The sequence below is a fragment of the Dipodomys merriami genome, unplaced genomic scaffold (assembly GCF_024711535.1).
Source record: "Dipodomys merriami isolate MVZ:Mamm:240054 unplaced genomic scaffold, mDipMer1.0.p SCAF_20, whole genome shotgun sequence".
In the NCBI taxonomy this organism is placed as follows: Eukaryota; Metazoa; Chordata; class Mammalia; order Rodentia; family Heteromyidae; genus Dipodomys; species Dipodomys merriami.
In genome coordinates, this window is record NW_027203382.1 from 3,237,022 (window position 1) to 3,254,818 (window position 17,797).

Genomic DNA, 17,797 nt, shown 5'->3' on the forward strand with positions numbered 1-17,797 from the left:
CACAGAAAAACAAAATCCACCACTAAATTCTTCTGCTTCATATACTAAGCATAAAGAGTTTAATATGATTATACAACAAGACATTTCATATAACATTAAAACATAATGTTCCAGATACAGAAGTCGTAATTTATAAAGTTGGATCAAATCAGGCTAACAGATGAAGAAAAGAGGGTCAGGACTTTGTATACGCAGTTTTGTCAGCAAAATTCTGAAAGTTGTAATAAAATACAAAATGTACAATAAAGTGGCTCCACTGAAATCATTTAAAATTGTCATTGTTTAAGAGGGCAAAACAATATTAAAAAATGCAATAGGCTTAAGCTACATTTAAGTTTCAGTGAGCCTATGAGAATATTCCAGAACATCATTTCTACAAATAACTCCTGGTGTAAGAAACCACTAGATGGCCATCTCTTATAGTCATATGCAGAAACCAGAAAGAGCTCTCTTTCTCTGTCTCTGTCTCTGTCTGTCTTCTGTCTGTCTGTCTGTCTGTCTATCTGCCTGTCAGTCTCTTTCTATTCCTCCCTACCTTTGGCATACCAGAGTTTGATCTCAGCCTTGTACTTCCGAGGTAAGACTACCCAGCCCTTATGAATACAACGCATCTTCCAATATTCTGACCCATATCTCTCAACCTGCCCCTTCCCTCACTTTTAAAAAATTTTGTAGGATATACATTGAAATTTTTACTACATTCTGCACACTCCCATTTCTCCTCTTCCTCATAGAATCTTGCTACGTTTTGCCTGACTAGCCTTAAACTGTGATCCTCCATTCTGTGTCTCCCATGTGGCTGGGATTATAGCTATGAGCCACTGTACCTGATTAACACTTTTCAATTATATGAAACAGAAATTCTGTAAGTCTTTTAAATATAAATTTTACTGAGTGGGTTTAAGATGTGGGAAACATAATTATAGCAGCAATTAATATGCTGAAATATGAAAAGCAGCACAGTGGATGCATATGTGAACACTTCCATTGAAACTCTGGTCTTTAAGTTGTGTGATTGCATTAACTAGTTGCTGGCTCAGTGGACATTTTTCTATTTAACAAGGATCATTTATGATTTCCTGGTCCCAGCGTGGAAATTTCTCTGGTTTACTTTGAGAATCATAATGAGAATAAATTAAAATAAATAGAAACATACATTGAACACCTGGCAGCAGGGGAAGAATACAGTCATAACATTTAATACATATCCTACAAAATTAAGAAAACTGAAGGAGGGTAGAGTGGGGAGAGATAGAGAAAAATAATGAAATGCATTGCATTCATGAAATGATTTGCTGAATGGTAATTCTGATGTATAACTACTTAAAGAGAATAAAAAAGTCAAACAGCAAAAAAAAAATTAAGCAAAATAATCTCTACTTGTTAGATAAAAATATACAGGTTTTAATTGTGTCAGATGTTTGACTTTTAAGAATGATCATAATGCTTGATAGGAAATGGACTCATTACCTTGCTCATGTACCTGTAATCCCTCTGTACAGTATCTTTACAATAAAAATACATATTTAAAAACAAGATGATAAAAAACTATTAGTAACTTTCCAAAATAAAAATAATCATTTATTGACTCTCCTTGGCTATCACTAGTACATAATCAACAGTTCTTACACAATTTCTATGTTCATCAGTGTTTTAACTACTGACAAAATATGCCAAGAGACCAAGCTAATAAGATGAGAGCCTAGAAACACATTGATTAATGAAGAAGCTGCAAAGGAAGGTTTTAATATTTTGTTTTAAGACTCAGACATAACATTTTCTCTTCTGGTAAAAGTCAATTTGGTGTATGGATTGTTGACTTGCTACTCATACACAATATTTATTCTCTAGCCTAAAAGAAGCAAACATAACCATTGTGTCCAGTTCTAATATCACAAATGACCTGAACTTTATTACATTTTTGACTTTTATAGTACTCCTTGGATTGAATAAACAATCAGAAATGGGATTTAGCCTTCTTAAGAAAATGAAGAAAGTATAAATCGAAGAATATAAAATAGGAGAATCTTTTAAAAACTACCATGCATTCAGACATATCTCAGAAGAAAAACAACCCTGTGATAAACACTCATTCATATCTGCCTATTCCATTATTAGGAAACCAAAACATCATTCAGCCAGCTTTCCAAAGCCTTGAGGGTATTCAGAATTGTGCTTGATAGATGAATTCAATAAATAAAGACTTGTGAGTGGCTCATAAATCATAACAAACTGATAAAATTTTAGTGAATAAGACAACAAAAAAGAATGTTATCTTCTTTAAAACCGCAAGCTAAGTGGCATTAGGAATCCATGAAATTAGCTAGGGTGAGTCTAAAATGATACATTCTTTGACAAGGGATGAAGGGAATGTCTTATCCTGAACAAGCAAAGGAATATGATTTTTCAGTAGTAAGTCCTGCCTTTGTGTCCCTCTTCCCACAAACATTACCAACTGTTAATGTTTTTTTTTTTTAAACCAACCTTTAATAGTATACAACTGTGGTTTTAACTTGCAATCTTGTTCTCTTGAATCTGCTCATTTGATAAAACATACCAAGGGTAATTCATTTTTGTTAGCGTAAAACCACTGTGAAATTATCCTGTTTCACAGAAGGTGCCTGAAGACCTTTAACTGTCTGGGGTCATGGAATGTTTTCCCTCTGCAAATTGTATTTTTCTTATATCCTACACTTGCCTTGGGAATAGAATACCTCATGCTGACCTTTGAGTAGAGAGATTGATTAGATAGGGCACACAAAGATTACAATGGGAAGAGTATGGTGCAAACCACATAAAACAAGTTAAAGCCTTTCATGAAGCAAAAGAATTGTTATCCAGCATATTACACACAACAATATGGCCATAATGGTATTGTAGATTTCAACTTTCAATTTGTGGTCTCAGTTTTTTTTTTATTGTGAGAATACCGTACAGAGGAGTTATAATTACATGGGCAAGATAACGAGTACATTTCTTATCAAGTATTGTTGTGGTCTCAGTTTTAAGGACATCAAATCATACTGATTATTCTGACAGGAGTACCACCAGCACTGCTGTGATTTGGAGAATCTTGGTTGCAGGCAGCAGAGCTCTGATACTACCACACTCCTTTTTGAGAAAAACCTTAGGCTATATTTTGGGCGTTGGAAACAGATAAGAAATAAAAATGCTTCTGAAATAAAGATAACCTTTAAAACATGTGTTAGTTTCTTTTTTGTTCTTTTCTGCCAGTTGTGGGGCCTGAATTCGGGGCCTGGGCGCTGTCCCACAGCTTTTCAGCTCAAGGCTAGTGTTCTACCACTTGAGCCACAGCACCACTTCCGGCTTTTTCTGCTTATGTGGTGCTGAGGAATTGAACCCAGAGCCTCATGCATACAAGGCAAGCATTCTACCACTGAGCTACCTTCCTAGCTCATGTGTTAGTTTCTTAAAAGAACCAACCACAATATATAAGTAAGAGATGTATATGTGGGGTCTATGAGATACAAATCTTGCCTCCTTTTACCAAATAGCTTCCCAGGATTCAGCTATTCCTCTGTTGGCTTTACTATTTCATTTCTAAAAGTTATTACATATGTAGTTAATTCTTCACTGATAATGATTTTATACGATGGTAGACATTTCTGTTTCAGATATTTATTGGTGTCTCTGTGCATGGACACAGGCATAACTGACTTGTTCACAGATGAACTCACATATATAGAAATAGATTATGTTTGGGCTGGGAAGGTGGCTCAGTGGTAGAGAGCTTGCCTTGCATGCCTGAGGCCCTGGGTTCGATTCCTCAGCACCACATAAGCAAAAAGAAAAAAGCCGGAAGTGGTGCTGTGGCTCAAGTGGTAGAGCGCTAGCCTTGAGCTGAAGAGCTGAGGGACAGCGCCCAGGCCCAGAGTTCAGGCCCCACGACCGGACCTCCCCCCCCCAAAAAAAGAAATAGATTATTTTTAAATCAGTAGAAATTATACAAGTATTAAAAATTATTCTCATAGGCTAGGATGGAGTTTAGTGGTATAGCATTTCCCTAGATTGTCTCCAGCCCTACACAATTATTCCTGCTAATCACATTTACTCTTGCAGGAAGTAGTCAAAATAAAATACAAATAATCAAAATACTTTTAAACATACATGCTGGTGTGCTGTCTCACACCTATAAATCCAGCATACAAGAGAGGCTGAGGTAGAAGGGTAGCAAGTTCAGGGACAGCAGAGGCTATATAGTGAGTTCCTGTCTCAAATAACGGGGTTGTGGGGGGAGGATGTAAAAATGAGTATTCATCATAAGCTGTTAATATAAAGTGAATATGTATATTTGTATCTAAAATATTGTGCTATATTTCTCACTATTGTGTATATTTCTCACTATTTACACATACAATGCATGGAAAAGATTGTTTTTTTACTTTATTCATATTTTAGTTATCTTCTGTAATAAATATAATTTGTAAAACTCTTGTCAAAATAAGCCTTTCTTAAAAAACAAAACAAAACAAAAACACTTGCAGACTTCCCTTATAAGTCTCATTAAAATGTTTCCAATTGTTGGTTCATCCAAGACAACTTGGTGGGTGAAACTGTCAAATAATGGTACTTTTTGATATCTCAACAATCCAACTTTGATAAAGAGTAGGATACTTGCCTTAGGCCAAACTTTGTTCCACTGGGAACAGATGTAGACAAAGATTCTGGGGAAGGTCAATGTATTTGAGCAAGTAAGGCTAGGAAAACACCACATGGAGTCACAAAACTCAGATGTCTTTCAAATGCCAGCTGGTATTGAATCAAGATTAGTATTCTAAAAAAATCCTTTATTATTTATTTATTTAATTTTGGATCCGGTTGTGGGGCCTGAACTCTGGGCCTGGGCGCTGTCCCTCAGCTCTTCAGCTCAAGGCTAGCACTCTACCACTTGAGCCACAGCGCCACTTCTGGCCTTTTTTTTTTGCTTATGTGGTGCTGAGGAATCGAAACCAGGGCCTCAGGCGTGCAAGGCAAGCAGCACTACCACTGAGCCACCTTCCCAGCCCACTGGAAAAATCCTTTAAAAGCCAGCAATGTCAGTATGAAGAACATAAAAGAAAAGAAAGCATTTATAATTCTCATAGAAACAAAGTGTTATGGAAATTTGTGTTTAAAATATCACTGATTCTCTTTGGATTTCATTCTCCATGTTATACACTCATGCGACTTCCTGTCCATCTGTGCCCAGCTACATCCTTTTTATGGAATACTCATAAGCAGCCACATTCAATTTATGGGATATTATAATTCCTAAACACTCCTCATCTTTACTTAGCATAGGTGGTACATATCTTACTTTTATCTTCCTACTAGTTTTACAACATTAAGATAGGAAATATGTGTATATACTTTTCTTTCTCTCTGTATATACATATGTATATATGTATGCAGACACCTATATGCATCTCAATATGTGTGTATGTGCATATGTGCTTTACATTATCCAGGTAGAACTATTATATTGGGAACAGGGCTGGTCTCTGGGTACACATTCCCTAATGTTGTGCACATTCCCCTAATGTTTCCTTTTCTTGCTTCACAACTGTTCTGTTTCCTATGAGAGTTTGACAGCTTCTATAGATCCAACATGGATGGTACCTGTTAGTTTGACTAGCATATGGAAATGATTTCAGGACAGTTACTTATTGGAAGTAAAAAATCAAAAGTATTAATCCAAACTGGCAGGACACATGAATACAAATTGCTGTGTCAAAAAACAATATAAGGTGATTGATTAAGTTTAAAGACTTCCTTTAAAAATAAACACAGATGGAGAGGGGGGACCAAGATGGCGACGGGGCAGTAGGGAAACGCCACAGCTCTCTCCAACCAAAAAGAGAGTTCGAGCTCCAACGCTTAATCTCCCCAAGAGACCGACAACAACAAAAAGACGAACACTCAGAGAAAAACCAGAGGCGGAGAATAACAAAAAAGAAACAGAGGAAAAGAAGAATTTCAGAAGAAAAGCGAAGACCCCTCCCCCAACCTTTACTGGCCGCGCGGCAGTGCGCCAAGCCGCCGGCCAGCCGGCCCAGCGGGGGCTGCGGGAGCCCCAAGAGACACAGCAGAGACACAGGGGGCCGCTTTCAGATCACCAGAGGCAGAGACAGAAAAGAATCACACAGAGCCACCACCGCCCAACCCAGCCCGGATTGCAACAACAACTGACGACCTACACCACACAGAAACAACCAGCTCCAGGGTGAGTACCCCACAGGGGAAGTGTATCCCTCAAGGGAGACCAGAGCTGGAGGGAATCCCCAGACCCTGACCTAGACTCCCTACCCCAACATCCGGACCACAGGACCCACTAAAACTGGGAACTGTTTGAGAGCTCCACCAGCCCGTGGAGCACACTCAGCTGGCCAGGCTAGAGCAAGAGCACCCCTGGAAGGGAGCTTAAATGCCCAAGCCAGGAACAGCGCCCCTGGGTCAAGACTACCAACAGTAGAAGAAATTTGAACTGTGTCCCCCAGGCTGTATAACCTAGGTGGTATACACATCAGCACAGGCCTAACAAGCGCGCTCCAGGCTGGGGCCGGAACCAGGCCCGGGGATCCGGCGCCTGAACAACACAACCAACTCCTCCCAATTGAAGTAAAAAGCTGAGCATACGCCTCAACAGAGGGGAGAAAGCCAGGAAACAACACTCCCCGGGGAAGCACGCCTGTGACGACAAAAGACCTGGAGGCCCAGGACAAGAGAAGCCCAAACCCCACCAAAACTCCACCCATATACCCTAGACTGGGAATTGGGCAACACAGGCTGCCAGCACCTGATAGTAAGCAGGAGCTCAGACTGTTAAAGCGGCTCAGCAATAGAGTGATAGTCTTGGATGTATGAGGCCCTGGATCTGATTCCTCAGCATCACAAAAGCAAAAAGGGTCAGAAGTGGTGCTGTGGCTCAAACGGTAGGGTGCCAGCCTTGAGCTGAAAAGCTGAGGGACAGCACCCAAACCTAGAGTTCAAGCCCACAACCAGCCCAAAACAAACAAACAAAAACACATCAGGAGCCCATAGCAGACTCCAGCATTTGGGAGAGTGCATCCAGAGCATCTGTTCTTCACAAGAGCACCCGTAGGAGCAAACACAAGCAGTCTAGGCTGCTCAACCCTTCCAAAGGCGGGAACTGCCAGCAATCTACAGCAGAGAGCTGAGAATCCTAAGTAAGTCAGAATAGCAGCTGGAAATAGGCTCCCAACAGAACCCAGATCAGGCACAGACTCTCTCTACCAATACAGAATCAGCAACCAAGCAAAGACAGACACACCAAAACAAAATTGAAGAGCAGTCTCCTGAACCTCCATGCGAAAATCACAGAGAAAAATCACAAGGTTTACTACCACCCAGGACAGCAAGCTCACCTCAAAAGCCAGCAGCCACACAGGGGAGAGCCCCAGTGGGAGCAAAGCAGGAATGGAAGACAAAGGCTACTTCCAAGGGTTGCTGGAGGCAATGACTCAAGAAATAAAGCAAGAAATTGATCAGAAATTGAAAGAGCACAAGGATGAACTATCCAAAGAGATACAGGGTATCAAACAAGAGATGCATGCAAAAATAGAAGCTGCACAAACCTCAGTAAGAAGTGAGATAAACGCCAAATTAGAGGTAATGCATACCTCATTGAGAGGTGAGATCAGTACTCTGAGAACCAACATTGAATCCATAAAGGGATCCATTTCCTCCATGCAAACCACAATAGAAGCCACTGTCAACAGAGTGAATGAAATGGAAGGTCGAGTGTCAGATACAGAAGACAGAATACACCAACTGGACCAAAAAGTGACAGATATGGAAAAATTACTCAAATTAAACCAAAGGGATATTCAAGAGCAAGCAGATAATGCTAAAAAATTTAACCTTCGCATAATTGGAGTGGACGAAGGTGAGGAATTCCAGAGCAAGGGAATGCACCACCTATTTAACAATATAATCAATGAAAATTTTCCCCACCTCAAAAACGACCATCTTAACTACATCACAAAAGCTTATCGAACACCCAACAAGCAAGACCCCAGGAGAAACACTTCTAGACACATTATAGTAAAAATGATAGATCTGAATAATAAGGAAACAATCCTGCATGCAGCAAAAATGAAGAAGGAGCTATACTACAATGGGAAAAAAATAAGAATTACTGCAGATCTCTCCACACAAACAATGAATGCAAGAAAAGCCTGGGAAAGCACCATACGAGCCCTGAGAGCCAATAACTGCCAACCCAGACTGATCTACCTGGCAAAGCTAGCATTCACATTTGATGGAGAACTGAAAACTTTTAATAGCAAAGAAAAACTAAATGAATACATAAACATTAAGCCAGCATTACAAAGAATTCTAAGAGGGGGGACACAACCTGAAGAAAGCAGCCAGGAACTGGGGCCTGCCCCAAACAGGCGTTACTCAAAGTCTAACTGAGCAAGCACAGGAGGAAAGGAAAAAAGAAAAACTTAGGAAAACGGAATGGCAGGGACAACAATGCATCTCTCTATACTTTCTCTTAATATAAATGGGCTGAATTCGCCAATTAAAAGAAAACGAACTGAGGACTGGATAAGAAAACAAGACCCATCCATCTGTTGCCTTCAGGAGACCCACCTCTCAGCCAAACATACAAACAAACTCAGAGTGAAGGGGTGGAAAAGGATCTACCAATCAAACGCCCCCAGTAAGAAAGCAGGTGTAGCTATCCTGATATCTGACAAAATAAACTTTTCATTAAAATCAGTACAGAAAGACAAGGACGGACACTACATATTAATAAAGGGAACAATCCAAGAGGAGGATATAACCATCATCAACTTATATGCCCCAAATATTGGTGCACCCAGATATGTCAAACAAATGCTCTCAAACTTACAGAATAAAATAGATCCCAATACGATAATACTAGGAGACTTTAACACACCACTCTCACCAAAGGACAGGTCTACCAACCAGAGGATTGGCAAAGAAGCTACCGAATTAAGAGAGGCCATACTGCAAGCGGAATTAACTGACATCTACCGAGTATTTCACCCTAAAACAACACAGTACACATTCTTCTCAGCAGCTCACGGAACTTTCTCCAAAATAGACCATATCATAGTTCATGCAAGGAACTTAAGCAAATACAAAGGGATCGACATAATCCCCTGTATCCTATCTGACCACAGTGGAATCAAGCTAGCTCTCAATAACAAAGCATACCGCAGAAATTTCTCCAATACATGGAAATTGAACAGCACACTCCTTAACAATGCCTGGATAACAGAAGAGATCAGAGAAGAAATAAAGCATTTCCTACAACTCAATGAAAATGAAAACACCTCACAAAGAAACTTGTGGGACACAGCAAAAGCAGTCCTGAGGGGCAAATTTATTGCCCTCAGTGCCCACATCAAGAGAATGGAGACAGACCAAGTAAATAATCTCATGTTGCAATTAAAACAGCTAGAAAAACAGGAAAAAATGGGACCTAAAGCTACTAGAAGAAGCCAGATAACCAAATTAAAAGCAGAGATTAACCAATTAGAAAATCAGAAAACCATAACCAAAATAAACCAAACAAAAAGCTGGTTCTTTGAAAAAATAAACAAAATTGATGGCCCATTGGCTAGATTAATTAAAAAAAGAAGAGAGGAAACCCATATTAATAGGATTAGGGATGCCACGGGAAACATCACCACACGTACCCAAGATATCCAAACAATTCTAACAGACTACTTTCAAAAGCTATACTCTCTAAAGGAAGAAAATCGGGCAGAAATGGATGCATTTTTAGAGAAATACAAGTTGCCCAAACTGAGCAAAGAAGAAGTTAACCAATTAAATAAGCCAATATCCTATAATGAGATACAGGAAGCTATCAAAAGTCTTCCAACAAAAAAAAGCCCAGGACCAGATGGATTCACAGCAGAATTCTATAAGACCTTCAAACAAGAACTAATACCCATACTCCTCAAGCTCTTCAGAGAAACAGAGAAGGAAGGAGCTATCCCAAACTCATTCTACGAAGCCAATATCACACTCATCCCCAAACCAGGCAAAGACCCAACCAAAAAGAATTACAGGCCAATCTCCTTGATGAACACAGATGCAAAGATCCTTAACAAGATTCTAGCTAACAGAATCCAGAAACACATAAAAAAAATAATTCACTATGACCAGGTAGGCTTCATCCCAGAGACACAGGGATGGTTTAACATATGTAAGTCAATAAATGTAATCCAACATATCAACAGAGCCAAGGTCAAGAATCACATGATTATCGCTACAGATGCAGAAAAGGCCTTTGACAAAATTCAACATTCATTCATGCTAAAAGCTCTGGAGAAAATAGGAATAGAAGGAACATTTCTAAAAACAATAAAAGCCATTTATGACAGACCAATAGCCAATATTATACTTAATGGGGAAAAGCTACAACCAATTCTCCTAAAATCAGGAACAAGGCAAGGATGCCCACTGTCTCCACTCCTCTTCAATATAGTCCTAGAACCCTTAGCCAGGGCAATAAGGCAAGAAAAAGACATTAAAGGGATCCGCATAGGAAAAGAAGAAGTTAAACTATCCCTTTTTGCAGACGACATGATACTATACCTCCAAGATCCCAAAAACTCCATCCCCAAACTCTTAGAAATCATAAATCACTTTGGCAAAATAGCAGGATACAAAATAAACCCACAAAAATCAGTTGCCTTCCTATACACTGATAATGTACAGGAAGAGAGGGAAATAAAGGGAGCAACCCCATTCACAATAACCTCCCGAAAAATAAAATATTTAGGAATTAACCTAACCAAAGATGTAAAAGAACTATTTAATGAGAACTATAAAAAGTTAAAGAAAGAAATTGCAGAAGACACTAGGAAATGGAAAGACCTCCCATGCTCCTGGATAGGCCGACTTAATATAGTAAAGATGGTAATACTTCCAAAACTAATATACAAATTCAACGCAATTCCTATTAAAATCCCAATGACGTACATCTCTGAAATACAGAAAACAGTCCAAAAATTCATATGGAACAACAAAAGACCTAGAATAGCCAAAACAATTCTAGGGGATAAAGACAATATGGGAGGGCTATCCATGCCGAACTTCAAACTCTACTACAGAGCTATAATAACAAAGACAGCATGGTACTGGCACAAAAACAGACCCGAAGACCAATGGAACAGAATAGAAGATCCAGAAATAAATCCACAGGCCTACAGCCAGCTGATATTCGACAAAGGAGCCAAAGACATACAATGGAAGAAACACAGCCTCTTCAACCGCTGGTGCTGGGAAAACTGGGCAGCCACATGCAGAAAACTAAAAGTGGACCCCAGCCTATCACCATGCACCAACATCAACTCAAAATGGATTAAAGACCTTAACATTAAACCTGAATCTCTGAAACTACTGCAGGACAGAGTAGGAGAGACACTTGAACTAATAGGCACAGGAAGGAACTTCCTGAACAGAGTCCCAGGGTCACAACAAATTGGAGAGAGACTCGACAAATGGGACTACCTTAAAATAAAAAGCTTCTGCACAGATAAAGCTATCGCAACCAAGCTAGAAAGACAACCAACTAATTGGGAAAAAATATTTACCAGCAATATATCAGACAAGGGGTTAACATCCTGTATATACAGGGAACTCAAGAAACTAATCCCTCCCAAACCTAACAAACCAATTACTAAATGGGCAAGGGAACTAAAGAGGGACTTCTCAAATGAAGAAATAAAAATGGCAAAGAAACACATGAGGAAATGTTCATCATCCCTGGTGGTGAAGGAAATGCAAATAAAGACAACCCTGAGATACCACCTTACCCCAGTCAGAATGTCCCACATCCACAAATCAGCCAACGACAAATGCTGGAGGGGATGTGGAGAACGAGGAACGCTATTACACTGCTGGTGGGAATGTACACTCATACAACCACTTTGGAAAGCAGTCTGGAGGGTCCTTAGAAAGCTAAAGATTGACCTCCCTTACGACCCAGTCATACCACTTCTAGGCATCTACCCTGAACAACAGGAACCAATATACAAGGACACGTGCACCTCCATGTTTATTGCAGCACTGTTCACAATAGCTAGGATATGGAAACAACCTAGATGCCCCACCACAGATGAATGGATCCAAAAATTGTGGTATCTATACACAATGGAATATTATGCAGCCATTAGAAATGACAAAATAATGGCATTTGCAGGGAAATGGATGGAGCTAGAAGGAATCATGTTGAGCGAGGTAAGCCAAGAACGAAGAGACAAACAGTACATGGTCTCCCTGATAAGCGGATGATAAATCCAAAATGTTAGGTGATATGACAAAACTAACAGGACTTAAGAAACAAAGAACTCCCACTCATCTGGTTGAACCACTACTAAATATCCCCATGCTGCTGATCACGTGTATGGTATATAACATATGAACACCGTTATATATTACAGACTGTGATAGACAATTTGCTCCAGGAAAGTTAGAATGAACGTGTGACTTTAAATGAGCATCATTATTCCACAATACTGTGAATTTCCGGAAATTAAGTAATCACTTAATCACAATCAAAAAAAAAAAAAAAAAAAAGAACCTTGGGGAAGGGAGGGAGGGAGGGGATGGTAGGGAGAAAACAATGGAGGGGGTAACAATGTTCAAGAGGAAGTGTACTCATTACCCCACTCATGTAACTGTAACCCTCTGTATAGAATCTTTACAATAAAAAAATTAAAAAAAAAACAAAAAAAAAAAATAAACACAGATGGAATGATTTATTTGAACGGCTAAGAGTGCTCCCCTCCTATTACCTATTTGGTCAACTTGAATTCCCAGGGACTAAAAGGAATAGCTATTTCATACAAATATCTTGAGAACAGAATACTCCTCTTTCAATAATGAGCAAATTTGTCCTGTATACTCTAAGTGATTGATTGATCTCATTAGTGCATCAAAGGAACTACCTGTATCAAAGTGTGTTTTGTACATTTCCATATTGATCTTCAAATTTTAGGTTTTTGGTCTCCAGGGACCATAAGATTAACACACAGAGTATACTGAAATGGCATTGCCGAGTATTGACTTAACATAGGAGGTGATGGCTGCTGGATGGATCTTCCACTTCCATCACACAAGCACCAAAGCTTATTGTCCACAATATTAAAACTGGCAAGAATATCAATACTTTTCCAAATTATATTACTTTAGCTATAGCAGTTTTTGTTCATAAGTAAAAGAAGATAAGGAAATCACTTCACATATACTCATAGAATTCCTCCTTGTAAGAGTTTGGGTACATTAAAAACCACTATACATACTACTAAATGCAAAACAGTAGATGGATGGAAAAATACAGAAGCGTTTCAAAGCATTTGGTACATATGATGCCTTCCTACTATAAGGAAAGAAGAGATTAAATCTTACATTGATAAGAAATGTACTCATTACCTTGCCCATGTAATTGTAACCCCTGTGTCCGGTATTTTCACAATTAAAAAAAAAAAAGAATTAGGTTGGCTTGCTACCAGTGACTCAGGCCTGAAATCCCACCTACTCAAGAGGCTGAGATCTGAGGATAGTGGTTCAAAGCTAGCCAGAGCAAAAAAGTATGTGAGACTTTCATTGCTACTAACCTACCAAAAAAGCCAGAAGTGGAGGTGTGGCTCAAGTGGTAGAGTGCTAATCTTAAGCATAAAAGCACAGGGACAGCACCCAGGCCCAGACTTAAAGGCTTAGGACTGATACACCACACACACACACACACACACACACACACACACACACACACACACACACACACACACACACACACACACACACACACACACACACACACACACACACACACACACACACACACACACACACACACACAACTTTTCGAACAAAACTCTAGGTTTCTAATCTTTCAGAGGTGTTAATTTTTCCCTTGATCAACTCAAGGGAGCTCAAAAGGTAAGCCAGGATCCAGCATCAGTTTCCACAGAAATACAGTGTTTTATAAGACACCACAACTTTTAAATGACAGTCTCGTTCTATAGTCTCCTTCTCTCTGTATGACACAGTATTTGGAAGTGAAGTTTAAGATAACTCAAATTCTTTCAAAGACATACATTTTTATATTTTAAACTGTGCCATATCAAATAGTTCACTGTCAAAGATGAATAGATTTCAGTACAATTATTGGAAACGTTATCAGTGTTACTATAGTTTGGATGCCTAATGACTTCCTAGTTAATACTATGTAGATGACTGATATATTTAGCTTTTTTACTCATTAGTCAGCTCATTAGTGCAAAGTCATCTCCTTAAATGTATTTAACACACAGAATTTTAAGCTAAAAATATTTTTAAGAGCCTACTTTTGTAGGACAAGATGCTATGGAATACAATCTACAAAATTTTCAATCTGTTACATGATACTTTTTCTTATTTTTCTTTTTTTTTTAATTGACTTTTTCTTATTTTTCTTTCCGAGTGCTCTTTTCTTTATAAAGTTTAGATTCTTTTTGCAAATAAAATTTGTTCAAGAATCTTATCTTAGGCCTATACTTAATACATTTTGGAGAATTCCAGGAGCATTTGAACTAGGGAATTTCTATATGTTGTCAAAAGAAAATTCTGCCTATTTCAAAAATGCCTTATATTATCAGGAAATAGGTGTTTGCATAATGACCAAACTGATGCTTAAAAATATCATATTTAGGCAGTAATATACTCCAGCACCTAATCAAAACACTATCTTCTAAACAGCAGTCTAGAAACCAAGAATCAGGAGAGAAAACATTTTGTACCAGCCATTGCTGTATAAGACAAAGGACCATCAAACACCCTCTACTTTTGTTTGTTCTTTGGCTTTAAGTTTGTTTTTCAGACTGGATCTCATGATAACTTTGCTCTGGATGCCTTGTTATGGCAAACTTCAACTTGTGCTTTCCAATACCTAGGATTAGAGGCAAATTGTATTTGAGATAGAGTCTTTCTAACTTCTACCAGGGCTGGCCTTGAACAATGATCATTCTGTCTCTTCCTCCTCAGAAGTGATACTTTCCCTTGCTGAAGACAGATAACAGTAACTTACAGACATAAAATACAAACTCAATTCTTAATTTCTTTTTTTTTTTTTTTTTTTTTTGTCGGTATGGGGCTTTAACTCTGGGCCTGAGTGCTGTCCCTCAGCTCTTCAGCCCAAGGCTAGTGCTCTACCACTTGAGCCACAGCGCCACTTCTGGTTTTCTGGTGGTTTATTGGAGATAAGAGTTTCACGGACTTTCCTGCCCAGGCTGGCTTTGCACCTCAATCCTCAGATCTCAGCCTCCTGAGTAGCTAGGTGCCTGGCTTCAATTCTTAATTTCTTTTCTCTTGAGCCTCACATATAGCAATCAAACACATCATATCATATACACAGAATTTAAATGGCAAAGATCATTAGATTTCAAAGAGAGCTCAATATCTAAATAAGAATATGTACATATATACGTACCCAGTCCATTTGTATGTTTGTATTGTACACAAAAATTACAATATTAAATGAATTGAAACAAAGAAAGAAAAACCATACAGGGATAAATTAAACTAATGAATTCTACTTTCAAGTCCAACTGCAATACTTGACCACTTCCTCATAACTTATGCATTTAAGAAAACAGCAATAATAAGTTTTGAGGCTGATACAGAGAAAAGAACTAAAATATCCCCCTAACATCATGATTTCATTGCCTATTTGGATACTGAATATTTTTATAGGCCTAGTTACCAGAATAAGCAAACATACCCTGGTCCAGTACTTCTTCTTCTTCCCGTTTGGGTTGCTGTAGTAAGGTAGTCTTATCTTTGTTCTCAGGTTCTGTGAAAAAATAAAAAAATGATAAGCATAACTTTGCAGTATATACAAACGACCTAAATAGTTTATAGCTATTGTGTCAGAAATGTAAAATATTATCCAGAATCTTGTGTTTATTACAGCATTGAATTTTTACATGGTAGACATGCTCTAATGCACACTCTTTACTACCTTCAGCAGCATTACTAATTACCTGACTTCTGATAAAATAACTAGGTCAACTGCTTTTTAAAATACCTTATAGATAGCATAGAATTTTAATTTTTAAACAAATCTACTCATACTTTTAGTTATATTTAGCAATATTTGAAAGCACCTTAGAAATTTTAAAGACATTTTCTAAAAAGTATATTGGTGTCTTAATAAATGGACCTGATTGCTGTGTTACCTCCTCCCATGAAGTCTCTACCAGGAAGAAACAAGTTGCTGCACTGGCATGTTATCATTGGATTTGCAAAACTCAGTAAGAGCTCCCTTAGCATACTTCATGCAATTAAAATATGGTGTGGATTTTGTGATATAAAGCTAAAGAAATGAGAATCAATATGAGCATTTAGTAAATGAATAATGAGGTAAAGAACAATTTTGAGAAGGGGACCAATTAGGATAAGACTAGTAATACCAGTAATTGTTCTTTGCCTGAAGAGAATCATGAAATGAATAACTCAGGATATGGCTGGAGATAATATTTTCATGGAAAATAGCACATTTCAGAGCACAGAGTAATTTGTGAATTCCTAAATTGTGGAAGTCATTGTTGGCTACAGGAGTTTTGAGATGAGGAAATCAGAAAACAAATTAAATGAGGAAAGATGTATATTTGAGTGGCTGGTCCTCAAACCAGTCTGTTTTACTCTTGGTCAAAAATCCTTTTTCTTTAATGTTTTGATGGGGTCGGCGGTTCATGTCAGAGAAAAGAGAGAGTGTATGAAAGTGTGGCCAGGTCATGGTATGAATGAAAAAGAGAATAAAAATGATTTGAAATGTGAATTTGAATTCATATTTGAAATATGAATTTTTTTTTTGGGTCCGATCGTGGGGCCTGAACTCTGGGCCTGGGTGCTGTCCCTCAGCTCTTCAGCTCAAGGCTAGCGCTCTACCACTTAAGCTACAGCGCCACTTCCGGCTTTTTTCTTTTTGCTTATGTGGTGCTGAGGAATGGAACCCAGGGTCTCATGCATGCAAGGCAAGCGCTCTACCACTGAACCACCTTCCCAGCCCCGAAATAGGAATTCTATAGTCAGCAGTACACAAAAATATAAAATGTAAAAACCTCCATTACTTTATACTAAGCACCCAACTCACCATGGTGATGCCCATGCATCATGCCCATGTCAGACTTCACAGGAATGGGAACATTGGCCTCTGGGGGAATCATTCGGAACATCTCTGGCGCCACGTTCTGTGTGCAGGTCATAAAAGACACTGCATGCTTGGCTTCCATGTAATACATGATGTATAAGTTGCACATCTCATCACTGGATGTCCCACTGCAAACAAAAAGAAAGGATATATAAGTAATGAGCCATTCACACACAATGCATTCTTTTGTGTGTGTGTGTGTGTGTGTGTGTGTGTGTGTGTGTGTGTGTGTATGTGTGTGTGTGTGTGTGTGTGTGTGTGTGTGTGTGTGTGTGTCCTAATCCTGTGGCTAGAACTCATGGCCTGGCCATTGTCCCTGATCTATTTTGCTCAAGGCTAGCACTCTACCACTTTGAGCCACAGCTTCATTTCTGGCTTTTTGGTAGTTAACTGACATAAGAGTCTCATAGACTTTCCTGCCCAGGTTGGTTTTTAACCAGAATCCACAGATCCCACCCTCCTAAGTAGCTAGGCTTGCAGCTACAATGCATTTTTAAAAAATTCATAGTTTGTTTTGTGGCTATGATCAAGTGTGAGAGCTACAATGTATTCTTTTTTTTTTTAATTGTATTTTATTTTATTTGAGAACATACTGTA

The 17,797-nt window shown here is 38.7% G+C and overlaps 1 protein-coding gene across 12 annotated transcripts in view; it reads right to left on the reverse strand.

Moving 5' to 3' along the window:
- The window catches only part of Pam (peptidylglycine alpha-amidating monooxygenase), a 307,793-nt gene that overhangs the window by 50,854 nt on the left and 239,142 nt on the right, over positions 1-17,797 (reverse strand). For all 12 annotated transcript variants that reach the window (XM_070031006.1, XM_070031008.1, XM_070031014.1 and 9 more), the window contains exons 13-14: positions 17,144-17,328; positions 15,770-15,841 (exon numbers count right to left, since the gene is read on the reverse strand). In XM_070031006.1, coding sequence (XP_069887107.1) covers positions 15,770-15,841; positions 17,144-17,328 — 257 coding nt within the window. The remainder of the gene's footprint in view (positions 1-15,769; positions 15,842-17,143; positions 17,329-17,797) is intronic.